Source organism: Heloderma suspectum, chromosome 4 (genome assembly GCF_057233095.1).
Source record: "Heloderma suspectum isolate Gila_16-S chromosome 4, 16-S_ref, whole genome shotgun sequence".
In the NCBI taxonomy this organism is placed as follows: Eukaryota; Metazoa; Chordata; class Lepidosauria; order Squamata; family Helodermatidae; genus Heloderma; species Heloderma suspectum.
Window position 1 is genome coordinate 250130323 of NC_139461.1, and position 15947 is coordinate 250146269.

The 15947-nt window shown below is 40.8% G+C and overlaps 1 protein-coding gene across 10 annotated transcripts in view; it reads right to left on the reverse strand.

Moving 5' to 3' along the window:
• RBBP5 (RB binding protein 5, histone lysine methyltransferase complex subunit) overlaps positions 1–15947 on the reverse strand; it is a 31001-nt gene that overhangs the window by 2094 nt on the left and 12960 nt on the right. For 2 of the 10 annotated variants that reach the window (XM_084853255.1, XM_084853253.1), the window contains exons 7-13: positions 13117–13236; positions 11584–11737; positions 11360–11431; positions 10789–10906; positions 6819–6888; positions 4971–5200; positions 3396–3473 (exon numbers count right to left, since the gene is read on the reverse strand). In XM_084853255.1, the coding sequence (XP_084709381.1) occupies positions 3396–3473; positions 4971–5200; positions 6819–6888; positions 10789–10906; positions 11360–11431; positions 11584–11737; positions 13117–13236 (842 nt within the window). Of the gene's footprint in view, positions 1–770; positions 1263–3278; positions 3474–4970; positions 5201–6818; positions 6889–10788; positions 10907–11359; positions 11432–11583; positions 11738–13116; positions 13237–15947 lie in introns of those variants that run through there. The other 8 variants (XM_084853250.1, XM_084853249.1, XR_014790648.1 and 5 more) reach the window with 7 other exon arrangements.

The following is a 15947-nucleotide window of genomic DNA, read 5'->3' on the forward strand; positions in this document are numbered from 1 at the left end:
TTCCAGGATCTAAGGCACAACTTAAAATACACCTTTGCACAATGGAGTCTTGAACTGGTTACTTACAACTGCTTACCATTATATATTTCTCTGAATCATGATCACTATTGGCATGTTGAAGGATGGTTTTGTCTGAGAAAGCCTTGAATCTCAAAACTAAGAGATCAACCTGTCAGGGAGGTGCCTTACTGCTCATTTCCTTCTGGGAGGAGTTACACTCAGAGTAGAGGGTGCTTCTGACTGATTTATGTCAATGCTGTTGGGATAAGCAACAGCTGCAGCCCTGAGGAACCAGCTCATATATTCTCCAAGACAGAGCCTGGGACTGAAAATCGAATCTGAGAGACTTATGTCAATATGCTTGATAGCTAGGATTTGAAGGCCTCCAACACAGGACAACAGACTGATTGTGAACCCAACTTGGTCTTTCATTGAAGAAGCTTTTCCGGTACCTTTTAGATAAAAAATTAAGTGGATGCCAGCAGGTAGGGAGTTTAATACCAGGAATGATATCTATGGATTTCCTGACTGGCCACCAATGGTTGCCACCCACATGTTCTCAAGAGCCACTCTCCAGACAGTGGTCCAGAAGAAGCTAGTGTATTTTGCAACAAAGCTCAACCCCTTTATTGATGGCATGTCCCTATAATATAGTCAGCCACCTAAGAGTAAGGACTATATAGTTATGGAGGATGTATACTCAGGGATGTAATATTAAAATAAGGAATCTCTTTCTCTCTTACAATGTTTTAAACAATCATTATACAGCCTTTTTTTTTTTTTTTACCATGCCTTTATTAAAATCTGATTGGGTTGTTCAAGACCTACATAAATATATTTCACAGGCTGAGAGAGGCCTGTGAGCTGCCAGTTTGCACCCTGGTTTAGCATTTTACATATGTACAAAGTTATATTGCGTACAGCTGTTAAGCTATGAAGACTGGACAGGCAGTTTCCCAAGCATCCTTAAATAATAACCAAGAACAGGCCTGATCTTGATTATGAACTTCAGTGTACTTGCTTCACATCAATGGGTCATGCCTCAAGTGGGTCATGATTACATGAGTACGAAGATTGCATCTGAGTGGTAGATAGCCCAAAGCATCAATTCAGCTGTAAGCGGACACCAGGACAAAGGATGACATCTTGTTCTTCTGGAACTCCAATTACCGGGTCTTTTGCCTTCTCACAGACAGGCTTCCAATCCTACATCAGGATCTGCTTGCGGGGCTCTGTAATACTCCCCCATAAAGTCACAGAGACTTCATAGTTACAAACAGTTAAAACAAATGAAATAAAAGCACATGGCGGTTAGCTTTCCTCTGCCCAGCTTCAAGTATGGTTGCATTGCCAAAAATACAAACAAACATACATGGCATGAACAAAAATAAAATTGCCTTCCTACATGTAAACAAAACCCTTGATGATTTCTGAAAATGTGCAGCGTGTTGCCATTTAATCTTTGCCTCATTTCTATATAACAAGGGTGTTATTTGGCATTTGTCTTAGGTTGTATGATTCTCAGTACATTTCAAGTAGTTTTGATGAGAAGTTACAAAATAAGAATAAGCTAGGAGAAAAACAAAAAAGCAACAAAATTCTGCCTTGGAAGGCTGCCACATTTCTTTATCATATCATTTGTACACAAAACTCCAATGCATTTATTAATACTATAAAAGCAATGTAATAGGAGCAGAGCAGGAAGGACAATGAGCAAGCTGGGTAACATCGGACCAGCAGTGAGGGAAAGAAAGGGTTAAAAAAAACTCAGTTCTGGAAATTATTAAAACAAATGCAGCAAGAGCTACTGAGCTTCAAGGATATACAAAATTTTGCATAGCATCACATACGAATCTCTATTATGTCTAGCCATTTTCACATAAAAGGTAATCAAAAATCATTTTCTACAAACCCACTTTTTCTTGCCTGTTCAAACCTTGACAAGTAACAGGGCAGAAGGCAGCTTTGTAATCTATATACAGATTAAAGGAGTAAAATATGGGCATAGTAAATCTGCATGGCACCAAAGCAAAGTGTAGAAGAACAGGATCAGGATTAGGATTGATGGAGACAGTGGCAGTCATACTCCCATTTACTCTCAACCAGTTATCAGTGAAGTCACTTAGATTACATAAAATAAGAACATTTTTTCCAATAATTTTGGCACTGAGCTTCTACTGAAGAAGAGGCTGTGCAGGGTGCATTTCCATCTGCCAGAGTGAGGCATTTATGGAAAGTTCATTATTCCTCTGTCAGGAATATTACAACTATCCCTTAAAGCATGGGTGGGGAACCTGCGTTGCTGGGTGCCAACTCCCATCAGTGCTAGCCAGCATGACCAATGGTCAGGGAGGAGGGTATCTGTAGTCCAGCAAATCTGAAGGGCCACGGGTTCCCCACCCCTGCTTTAGCGTAAGGTTTATACATATATTCCTTGTGAAGAAACACACACTCCTAAACTGAACTGTGGTTGCTGATCCCAATGGGACTTACTTCTGAATAAACACATACAGGATTGTGTGGTAAGCACTTTCCACCAAGTACCATTCACTCCTACGCAGCAGTCATTCACTGATATGAGAGCAAATAAAGGGGTGCGTTCAGGGACACCACTGGAATGGAGGCTAAACATGCTCCTGGTCCATGGTGATTCCACCCACTGAAAATCAAGACCCACCTCAGCTGGACAGACCCTTCCTGGGTTCTGTTTCTTGCTCACACATAATGTTGGGAAATGGCTTGTATCTTTTATCAATGCCCCAGCTTATAGTCTAAAACACGGACATACACTTTTTTTTTTTTGCAGGCAATAAAGCTTAACTAGGGTCAGCAGAAATGCTACTGTAGGATAGCTGCTCCCTTCTCTCCATCAATTTTTTTTTTTTTTGGCTTTATCAAATAATAATAGCGCCATGGAAAAATAGGTTAGCTCCCACATGCTGCCCATTACTTTTATTTCTGCTTTTGACTCCAAACAGCTTTTGACTTCAATCAGGAAGTCAACAGCTTATTTCTCTGTGATGTAACATTACACCTATTACTTCTTCAACCTTCACATTCTTTATTTGCAGTGCATATAGGTCATGGTATGTAACAATGTTGGTGGTAACGAGGGTGAAGCTTATGTTCTGAGAAGTAAAATTTTGTCCATCCTTGAGAGCAGAGCAACTAAACACTTAGCAAGCAAATGCTGTTTGGGGAGCTAAAGTGCTAAGACTATGCCATGTCTGTACGAAGCAAGGTCACCAAGCAAGCAGATGCTCACGCTGGGTCCTTACCTGGCAAAGGCTGTCCCAGCTCCGCCTGCACTTTACCCTTCGCTGCTCCTTCCAGAGGTAAAGAACCTCTGTCCCCTTTGTAGAGTTTCGGTTTAAATGGAGAATCTTTCTCTTTACCTTTTGATCCTTTAGGCCTGCCTGCTTGCTTCTTCTTGGATTTACCATCTCCCTTCACGCCCAGCAGCGGATGGACTTCTGTGAAGGAAGAGGCACATTTAGAGCAGGAACAGCACATTTTCAGTTTACATAAAAAGAGAACAGCATATTCGCTCTCCTGTCTACTCTGCATCTCTCTGAAGATTGTGCCATAACATAGGCATGGGGAAACTCGTCTTAGTAATCTTCTTTAGAAATAAGAGAGAGCGGTAATTTGAGCCAAATAAGAACAGTTGGATGAGCCAGGAGTTACAATAAAGTGAGTTCACCAGCAGTTTGTTGTATAGAAACATAAGAATAAACGTGCTGGGTCACTCAGACCAAGACAGCAGCTGGTCCAGATGCTTTAGAGGACATGCATAACACCACAGGTTACTAAACAAGTACTTGAACTAATTTAACATAATTTCCATCCAGTGATCATAAACAAGTGGAATGTGCCCCCACTGAGGAGTGCAGCCAGATGAATATTGTAAGCATCTGGAGAAATCATCAGTATTGTTAGCCCCGAATGTGCAAGATTTGTGAGATTTGAGAACATAACAAACACAGTGATTTTGTTTGGCTAGGCAATATTTCAAATAACCTGTCATATATAAAAGACCTACTTTATTATTCACTACAGTTTTTGTATAGTTCTAATATGATCTGATACATGGTTCAATTCTATAAAGTCATGTTAGCATAGCAGCATACTGGAAGAACCATCCTCCCTTCGCAGGCTGTTCTATGGCAAAGAGCTAGGTAGAATCTAAGTGGGACTACTAACAACTTACCTAGAGCTAAAGGCTTTCCAGCCACCACAAAACCAGCAATGTCAATGCAATTGTAGACAAGTGATTTGGCAGCAAGCTGTTCTACTGTGACTGCAGTGGATGCACCATACTGAAGAATGAGTTAGTCCCATTGGTCTCTCACTGGATACAGTTTTAGCTATATTCCTATGCCCTGTAGCGGCTGCACTCTCTATGGTACTGGAGGTATTGGTTAGCTACCACTGAACTTAGCAGCACTTTGGGGAAAAGTCTGAAGTGGTGAATTTCCTACTCACATCTTTATAGGAATTTGTGTGAATCAGCACAGAGGCCATCACACATGATTGTTCTATACTCTGTGAATTGCACACATGGCAGTCTGCATGTGGGATTAAGAAAATCCCTATACAGAAGTCATTTCTGTGTAGGAATTCTATTGTGCGAAGCAGCCTTAAGCCTTATGTTATTTAATATAAAGCGTTGGAAGGTAGGGAAGATGGCCTATTTCGGAAGCAATTTTTCTCTGTATGATCAGCTGGCCCCACTGATGTAAGCAGCAAAGCAAAGAAGAAGATACTAGTATGTTGATATTTAGAATGGGGCTTTCCTCTCTAGGAAGAAAAGTATAGCTATACTTGATAACAGCTAGTACCTGAAGGGAATCAAGCAAATTTTTTAAAAATACTAAGCAGAGCTAGTGTTCCTGTTCTTCAAGCTAGTGAGAGCTACAGACATGTTAGATATCAGTGCAGGCACGCCAATGACAGCAGTTCCCACTCACCATCGTTGGGAACGCCCTGCAGTTCTATATTGGTTGTTTTGGGTTTCTTCTTTGGGGGCTGAGGTCCATCAGACAAGGACTGCCTCTTCTTCTCACAGCCCATTCCCTCATCAGGTAAGGCAGTCTGGACCGCATCTGGTGGAGGGCCGTATGGGTTTTCCTCTGGGTCTTCCACTTCAGGAGCAATAGGCAAGTACAATAAAGCTTTGGAGTCTTCCAATTCTTCATCGCTGTAAGGAAAATATTTTATCCCATTAAACATACACAGCTCAAGTTACAAGATGACTTTCTTCATCTGTTCTTATGTTCTTACCTCTTCCAGAACAAGAGCTTTCATGATGCTAGAAGTTAGCTTTTGGGGCACACTTGACAGCAGCCTTTCCCAGACTAGTGCCCTCCAGATGTGCTGGACTATAACTCACATCATCCCAGCCAGCATGGCCATTGGCAATGTTGGCCAGGGATGATGGGAACTGTGGTCTAACACACCGGGTTGGGGAAGGCTGCTCTACCAAGTCATTTCACACATTACAAAGAGGGTAACTTGCTATCCAGTGTACATTCAAGATAAAACTGCAACCAGTCATGCTTCCATGATGAGCTTCCTGTATGATATGCAGCTTTGCAAATGTGTGTGTCATAGCTATGTGAGACATTGTTAGGTGTACACCTTACTATATAATATATGAAGTGGCCCACAATTACCAGACATAAGAAAAAAACATCTTCAACAGAGATAACTGAAAAAGGAACTGGATATTTTGTGGACAAAGGACAGCTAACTACAGCTTGGAAGGATGTGCCTTTTGTCTGTTAAAACCCAAACAGATCCTTGCCCAAGTGTAAAATGGAAAAGACATATTAAAAAAAAAAATAGAGTTGGAAGTATCAGTTATACAGCTTCCAAGAATGCAGTTTGGGAAAACTCAGTAGAGTCACAGCATTTCTTGTTAATATGCATTAGAATCTGAATAGCTCCTAACATTTATTTAGCCCCTATTAAAGCCTTTTTAATATAAGAAACTCCCTGTTGCCAAATTTTGGAATCAGGTGCAGGAAGGACTGCACACCACCCACAAGGACACATTTGTATTAGGGCTGCAATGCTTAGGGTGCAATCCTATGGGGATAGTCAGCCGCCTCCGAAGTCAGAAGCGGCCAACTATCCAATGCAGGCTGGGCACAGCACAGAGGAGATCTTCTCCTCTGTGCTCTGGCTGACCTGCATTTGCGGCTAGACAGCCGATTTTGGCTGTCTAGCCAGGGCGTGTCAGAACGGGGGCAGGGGGGAGGCCAGACAGCACAAAGGAAGAGTCATAATGGCACTTCCGCAATCTCCTCCCCTCCCTGCCCCATGCTACTCTTACGAACGCGGAGCAGGGGACAAGCTGTGCAGCCTACAAGGTGGAGGGGAGGGGAGTTGGGTTTCTGGGTTCCCAGAAATCGAAAAATACTATGTCCGTCTAGACACTGTTTAGCAGCCATAGGATTGCACCCTTAGTTGATTAATTGATTAAAAGCCTTTTGATCAATTAATCAGAGGAACATATTTAATCAGGAAACAGGTGTTTTTTAATTGTCAATTATTTTTCAGACAAAAATTTCAAGAGCCACTAGTGATAGCTTCTTTTTCATCAGAACTAATGTCTTATTAATATGGTAATGAAAATGTATGCAGATTTAGGCTGCAATCCTAACTACACTGAGAGTAAGCCTCACTGAATGCAGTAGGACTTACTTCAGAGTAAACATAAATAGGACCGCACTGTTAGACTATTAAAATTCATAAAATTAATCAACTAAAATTTCTTTACAGTCCATTAACATCGTCACTGCCACCACTTTCACCTGCTACAAAAAGCAGCAATGGGATCTACACTGGTTACATCCACTTCCTCATCCTCTGCAGCATCAGCACCTGCCAAGCAAACAAATTCCAAATCACAAATTAGGAGGAACAAACAGATCTTCTTGACAATCTTCATCTAATGCCAGAATAGCACAATACATAATGAACCATTTAAGGAAAAAAAGGAAAGCACAAAATTAAACACATTTCGATTTCTAACCTCTTGCACAAATTTGGAAATGACAATGTTTGCCATCTTTTAACTGGATTCTGGCAGCTAGTTTATTATATTGGTTAGATTTCAGCTGTAATCTTAAGAAACCACTGTGGCTTTATATAGTGTATTTTCTACAGAAGTTTCAAGTAATTTGGCCCGTCTTAGCCACAAAGACATTGAGAGAGTAATTCTATACATATCTATTCAAAAGTATGCCCCAGTGAATTCAATGGAACTTAACCCCAGGTAACTGGGTATATACTACTGCAGCCTCAGAGATCTCCAAAGGCAGCTTTCCTGATGTATATAGATACTAAGTTAGTGGTCAGCTTGTTTCAATTCTGCTAGGTCTATTCAGTCAAAAGCAGATGTCATGTTAAACACTTGAATGCATGCTTGTATGATAACACTGAATATTAATCTTAAGTCCCTATGACTACATACTTAAATAACTACTACTACTAATTTATTTAGCACCATAGAACCTACCACTGTACAACAGTTAAGCTAAAAAGAAGAAATCCTGTCAATAAGCTTACAATCTAAAACCCAAAATCATTAGAAAAGGGGAAGAGACGCAAAAGGTAGAAGCAGGTTAAAGGCATGGGAGAAGAGATACATTTTTAGATGCTGTTTAAACACTTGGAAGGAGACAGAGGTGTGCACTGCAGAGGGGTTTGTGGAATGAGTTCTAAACAAAACAAGCAGCAAGTGAGAATGGGACATAATCATGAAGCAGAAGAAATAAATTGGTGATTAAAATAAAAGTATCAGCAGAGCAGAGATAACAAGGGGGCAAATAAAGAGAGAAAACAGAAGACAGGTGAAAGCTAGCCAGAGAATGAAGTAATTTTAAAAACAAAAAGTAGCAATCTACAGCCCAATCTTATCCATCTTTACTCAAAAGTAAGTCCCACCAATTTCATTGGGACTTACTTCCAAATAAGTGTATATAGGACTGCAGCCTCAAAACTGGATCTGAAAAGGAAACAGTAGTCAGCAAAAGAAGTGCATCAAAGGAGAAATGTGAGGAAAATGTAAGCAGCACTGAGGACAACCAGGAAGGAGCATAACCTAATGTCTTTGCAGTAGAAGGATACAAAAAAAAAAAAAAGGAACACATCTGAGCAACATTTAAAAGCTGTAAATAATCAGTTTTTCCAGTAGCTTGAATAAAGGAAGGAAAAGAGAGGCACGGATCCAATAGAACTCTAAGGGTCTGTAGTTGAGGATACAGAAGAATAGAAGCATTACCAGGATGAAAGAAAATAACAAAGTTACATACACCAAAGGAAGATGACAGACCAATTAACTCTGGATGTCTTCTCGCTACCTTAGACTAAAGGAACAACAAATTAAACCAAGATAACCAAGATGATGAGAGCTGTCTAAGGATGATTTCAGCATATTCAAAAATAACTTTTCAGCTATATTTTAAAGCCTCGTTATTTTAAAGGTCTATTTGGGGATGTTTTTTAAGGATTAGTATCAAGAAGTTTGAAAATTAAATATATTTTGCAATACAGTTTTGCAAGTTAACAAAACAGTATTGATCACTTGGAGGCGGTTTTCTTCTACTGATTATATCATATTGCACCAAATGGCAAAACTGTGCTTTTATTGCCTTACATTCCACTTACACACACACACACACACACACACGCACACACACCCAACAGCCATTTCAATACTGAAGCTTGTTTATTTAGATACATTGTTAAACAGAAATCTTGCAAAGATGCAAATTAAATGGAATCTGAACCTCTGCACTGACTTCAGTAATCATGTCCTTTTTTGCCAGCCTTTGGAAGTGCCCAGTTAAATTCTTCAAGGCTGCAGTTTGTGCTATGCCAGATTACAATTAAATCAACTCTCACTTTAGGAACAAGTCAATTAGCACCAATTGTAGTTCTCTGTGTCCATGATGCTCGAATAAATTGGATACATCTCTCTGAAGGCATCAGGTAGTTGGATAGTAGAAGGCTAGAGTAAATAAAGAGTTGAAACAAGGACTCCTGCTTGGCTGGAAAAGATAACAGAGGACTGAAGAAAAAGCAGTGTGCAGCATTGCAAAATAAGCCCATAGAGGATAGTGAGGAAGGACTGAATAAAGGTGAAAACCTATCAGCTTCAGTAAACAGAAGCCCCATCGGTAAGGGACTCACCGATAAGGGACTCACCAGCCCCATCGGTAAGGGACTCTAGGATCCTGAGACCTTACAGATGTAAAGGCATTTCTGGAAAATAAACTAAACCAAAGCCACCTCTTGCCAAGTGGAATAGTTAATACACAGTAGTATAGCCAAACACTGACAACTGTTTCCTATAGACATCTATAAGGCTACTGCTTACAGTAGGATGGGCTACATCCCCTAGAGCCCAAACCACATGCCTGTCCTCTAAAATGCAGTGGGCTTTGACACTGTGGTTATAGATCTAAAGCTGCCAACCTCCAAGGTGTATTTATTTACAGCATTTATTTCCCAAGCCTATAGTACAAAATACTCTTTTTAATGCTTTTTATTCTATTTTTTTATCTTTATAAATGAAATAAACAGTACCAACAACCTAGTAATTATCTAGTTTCCAACAATACAGTATTCTTAGGAGGACACAGCAATAATGAAAAAGGGAAAAAAAACAGAAGAAGGAAAAGGAAGAAGGCAAAACAGAAAAAGAAAAATATAAAAAAGTTACTTAAAAGTATTACATTTAAATTCCATTACACATAAACTTCAAATATCATTCTACATAACATAAAAATGAAATTAAATTCCATTACACATAAACTTCAAATATCATTCTACTTAAAAGTTATACCTATAACATTGCCAATATTACAATTCAGTACAGCATCGATAATCAACCTTACATTTCAATATCATATCATCAGTCTTATAGAAAGGGAGCAGGCCTCCAATTCATTTCCAATAACCATATATTGCCCTTCAGTTAACATATAATAGCAAAGCTTAACAATTTAACCAGCCAAAAATATTACTAATCAAAGTCTCATAATAATGATAGTAATAATAATAAAAAGGGAAGGAAATTAAAAAGGATACGTAATAATAACAAAGCACTAATAAATTGTATGCTATCTATATTTTAGATAGTGTCATTTCTAAATCTATATATGAATGTATACATATCTACACACACACAAACAGGAATTTTATTATACCGTATATCATGTTAGTACAAAATACTCTCAAGGTGGCCTTAAAATACAGATATATTATCAGACCTAGAAAGGACTTTACCGATTACTACTTTTTTAGTCTATGGCATAAATGCCCAATGGGATGACATTTCAGTGAATAATATGGAGGTGGCTTTTTGTACTAATCCTATGTGTGCACTAGAAGGTACATTATCCCCCTTATCATGGAGGATAAGACTATCAATGGCTACTGGTTGAGATGTCCATATATTACCTCCAGCATCAGAGGCACGATGCCTTTGCATGCCAGTTGCCGAGGAACATGAGCAGGAGCGCTCTACTGCACTCATGTTCTTCTTGTGGGCTTCCCACAGACAGCTGGTTGGCAGCTGTGGGAACAGAATGATGGACTAGATAGGCCTTTGGTCTAATCCAGCACTTTTTAGGTTATGTGAAGCTTGCCTGAGTCCCAGTTTTGGGAATAAGGGGACAGTAACCTATGCTGTGGCTGTGCAACTAGGGTGCAAGGCCATATACTGTCCACCTTTTACATTGAAAACTCAGGTTGCCCAGTCAGTGCATTCTTTACCTGTCTGCTCCGGCTCACTCTTATCTTCGTCTTCTATGTCAAACTCAGACTCCCGCTCTTCATATTCTACATTTTCATCCAGCTCTTTAAAATCAGGTGCGAAGGCACTCCAGTTTTCCTAAACCACACATCCAAAGAATATTTCACCTCATGCCACTATACAGCAGTGAGACAGCTATATAATCACATCTTAGCTCTGCACCAAAGTACCACAAACTACAGGACTAGCCCTGCTTTGAGATTCAAAGTCACACAGCCTGCTAAACAAGTGGACTAGTTAGTTGCATTGTGTAATATTGCATTAGGATCTCTTTCAACCCTTTCAATATTTTTTCTCCCCTCTGGCTACAAGAGTTAATTTTCAACCATAACCCTCTGGCCACAAGAGTTAATTTTTAATCAATTTTCAAATCACTTAGGACTCTGAAGAATACTTTTAGAAGGATGTTGGTCCTACAGTGTAAAAGCTTATGCAAATAATGTAGAAGTGTTCAGAATGACTAAGAACAAGGAGTGCCCAAGGAAATTAAAATATAGAAATGTAAGAAAATGCATCAATATTACTACCTACCACTTGATTTTGAGCCCATATGGATACCACACCACTGGAAATGGAAGCGATGATAGGTCGGACAGGATGCCACTAGAAGACAGAGATTGCACCAGGGGATGAGATGGAGGAGAAAAGAATATATATATATATATATATATATATATATATATATTAAAGCCCAGTTAGGTTAATTAATTTCTGACAAAATTAATCCCTTGAGGAAAAGATAAAGAAGCACTTACTGCTACATCTAGCAACAGCTCTCCTCTAGTGCCATGGAGGATTTTCACTAAGTTTCCAATGCTCTTTTCCCAGATGTACAAAGCATGCTGACGTGCTGACCCTGCAACAATGTACTCTCCATCACCAGAGAAACAACATTTCTTCCAAGGTGTCCTGCAGAAATGAGAATTATCAGAACAAGTTAACTTGTGCTCCTGTGCACGAGGGAGAAACAAGGGTTCCAGAAAAATTCTTCTCCAAAACGGCAACTGCCAAAAGATGCTTTGTGTGTTGCAGGGGTGTAGTATTCTGAAACTGCAAACAGCAAATTCTGCAGTGGGAATTATACAAATGAGTCAGGATATAATATACCTAAATTCATTTATTTGCTCTTATATGGCATGCATTGATTATATACAATTATAATCTTATTTCAAAACAAAAATATAAAATATAGCATAAAATAGGAAAGCCTATTACAAAATACAATATTGAATCAATCAGGAAAGCTTGAAAAAGCTTTACACAATTTGCAGTCACAACACCTGCCTTTCCATTGCACTTTTGCAGACTTTGAAGTTGTGTTCAGTTCTCTGATCAAGGTCCAGGACAGAACTGGGCTTACAGAAAAGTATAGTCATTGGAGGATGGCTCAGTTCATGCAGAGGGAAGACTCTAGAGAAGTATGAAAAGGGCACGGGCAGCCGTGTCAAGTGAAGAACTCTCATCGTTTCTCTTGGCTGCTTCAGAGAGAGAGGTGAGACAGCGAGCCCCTCATCAGCCTGGCTAACACCAACACCATTTCGTGCATTCTCTCTCAGAACTATGTGTGTCAGCAGCCATACCACCAGGCTACATCAGAGGGAGACCCCCTCCACTGGCCTGGCTGGGAACAACGGCCACTTGGCTCCTTCTCTCACAGAAAAGTCTCATATGGTAGTAATGGCACCTTGTTTTCCTATTCCCTTGCTGTCCTTTCCCCCTTTTATACCATGTGTATTACAATACAGGCAATTATTTTAATCTCTAAACTGCCTTAACTGCACTGGCAGAAAGGTGGTATATAGATATAGAAAATGACATAAATAATCTGACCATTGTAATGCCTATGAGGTTCAGGAATCTCTTCAAACTACAATATACTATGTTAGAGACCTCAACTTAAGTACAAACTTACAGCCTGATACTATGAATGCTGACTTGGAAGCTAGTCCCACTGTGTTGCGCAGGACTTACTCCCAGGTAAATATGCACAGGATTGCAACCTTAGCCATGTGGATAGACCATTCTGCCTCAATGCAGAAGACTGGGCTTAGTGAGCCAAGAAGCCCTTCCATATTTGACATGATCATTCTGGAGTGTGTGCCTCTGCAACTACATCCAAACATATAAGACCTTTGAAGGTGAAAGCCTTAATGAATATTTGTGTTTTTCAAGCTTGCAAAGCAGGAAGTTACATCAGAGGACAAGCGAACTGTTTATAGTGAACTTTGAATGCAACAAGCAAAGCATGTAACCTTGCCTCAAGACAGTTATTTCCTTAAAATCCTTACCTGTTCACCAAGTCCTGTAGCTTTTGCATTGGTTCTGGTTCTCCATCTCTACCACAAGTCAAGATTTCCCGACCATCATAGACTCTGATTATGCGATCAGCAGTATTTATTAGGAAGCAACTGAGGGAAAAGATATGCAAAATACTGTCATGGTATCATGCATTTTAACTGTGCTGTTGAGCCACTGTTTTGCGATGTTATATAAGCAACAGGATCAACACATAGGCCAGGATTCAAAGAACACATTTAGATGTGCCCAAAGACTTGGGCCTGCCCAGTAGGATATTTGACTTTTTTCTTTGAACAGCAGTCTTCCATGTCATAGCACAAGCTGCTTTTGAAATTCTCAAAAGCTGCTTGCCATGTGGCATGGGAACTGCTGTTCAAGGAAGCTCAACATTACCCTGGGCATGCAGAACTACTTGCAGACTTCTTTAGCTTTCAACCATAACATATAACTCCTTATCCCTTTCTTTTATAGCAAGGCCGCTGCTCTGCAAATCAGCAAAAGTTATGACATCTGTCTCATTCCAAATTTTCATTTGAAAAGTCATTTTCAATTACTTTTAGAAGCAACAAAGGCCGTTAAAAGTCTTAAACCTATTCTGTATTGGCTTCAAAAAGCCCCAAACACTGTATTTATAAATTTGGCCAAAGATCACAAAACTAACATTCTAGCACAGTCTTTTTCTAAAAGTGGTTTACTCAAAAGTTCTCAATGCCATAGGCACAGTTATGTTGTTATAGGCAAACACAAAAGCTATCCCATGGGTAAATGTTGCTACTTGGCAACCCCAATGAATTTAACTATCTGCACTCTAGCTGCCTTCAGTATCCATTAGGGCAACTGGACTACTGCTCCATCTAACTGAGAAGAGACCATAGCTCTGCTGTAGAGCACATGTTCCAAGCTTCCCAATTTCCAATTTCCCTGATGCCCTATTGACACATTCAAATAGCATTCACTCTTGCATGGAGAGGAGAGCAGGATTACACTCACTGGACCCGTCCAAACTGTTCAGTGGGACATTTCTGATTGCATGTACTGTTTTACATGCATAGAATAATGTACAATTATTATTATATTTATTTATATCCCGCCTTTTCCCCAATACTGGGACTCAAGGCAGCTTTACAATGTTAAAACGTATACAATTAAAACCTATAAATAGAAATACAACTGTACAAAAGTTAAGAATATAATTAAATCATCAATATTAAAATTGTAAAAATGTTAAAACATTAAAAGACAACCACAACAACAAAAATAGTATCCATACATCACATTTTCACAGGTCCAGACTAGTTATCCCCAAAGGCCTGCTGGAACAAAAAAGTTTTTACAGGCCTATGAAAGCATATCAAGGAGGGTGCCACTCTTGCCTCCCTGGGAAGGGAGTTCCAGAGCCTTGGGGCAGCCACCAAGAAGGCCCTCTCCCGCATTCCCACCAGGCGTGCCTGTGATGATGGTGGGATGGCGAGAAGGGTTTCCCCTGAAGATCTCAGGGCACGAGTAGGCTCGTATGGGAGAATACGGTCTTTCAGATAACCTAGATCCAAGCCGTATAGGGCTTTATAAGACATGACCAGCACTTTGAATTGTACCTGGAAACAGATGGGGAGCCAGTCAAGCTGTTTTAACAGGGGAGTTGTATGCTTCCTGTAACCTGCCCCAGTCAGCAGTCTGGCAGCAGCTCTTTGAACCAGCTGAAGTTTCCGAACACTCTTCAGAGGCAGCCCCATGAAGAGCGCGTTACAGTAATCCAAACGGGATGTAACTAAGGCATGTGTCACTGTGGCCAAGTCTCAAGGAACAGGCACAGCTGGCGCACTCGCTTTAACTGTGCAAATGCGCTCCTGGCCACCGCTGAAACCTGGGCATCCAGAAGTACACCCAAGCTGCGAACCTGTGTCATCAGGGGGAGCGTAACCCCATCTAGCACAAACTGTATCCCTATTCCCTGATCTACCTTCGACTGACCAGGAGCACGTCTGTCTTGTCTGGATTAAGCTTCAGTTTGTTTGCCCTCATCCAGTCCATTACTGCCAACAGACACCAGTTCAGCACCCCGACAGCTTCCTTGGAATTAGATGGAAAGGAAAAGTAGAGTTGGGTGTCATCAGCGTACTGGTGACACCGAACCCCAAAACTCTGGACAACCTCTCCTGGTGGTTTCATGTGTATGTTAAATAGCATGGGAGACAAAACAGAACCCTGAGGGACTCCACAAGCCAATGGCCAGGGAGTCAAACAGGAGTCCCCCAGCACCACCTTCTGGGTCCGCCCCTCCAAGAAGGAATGGAGCCACTGTAAAACAATGCCTCCAAGTCCCACCCCAGCAAGGCAGCCCAGAAGGATACCATGGTCGATGGTATCAAAAGCCGCTGAGGGGTCCAGCAGAACCAACAGGTACACACTCCCCCTGTCTAGTTCCAGGCGTAGGTCATCCACCAAGACAACCAAAGCTGTTTCTGTCCCATAACTGGGTCTGAAGCCAGACTGAAATGGATCTAGATAATCTGTCTCATCCAGGAATCCCTGGAGTTGGGAGGCCACCACATGCTTCAATATCTTGCCCAGAAATGGAAGATTGGAGACTGGCCGATAATTATCCAATACGGTGGGGTTCAGGGAGGGCTTTTTTAACAAAGGTCTCACCACCTCCTCCTTCAAGTAGGCTGGAACTCTGCCTTGCCTAAGGGAGGCATTAACCACTCCCCTTACCCACTCAGCCAGTCCATTTCTGGCTGCTTTTATGAGCCAGGAAGGGCAAGGATCTAGAACACATGTGGTGGCTCTCACCTCTCCAAGGATCCTGTCCACACCCTCA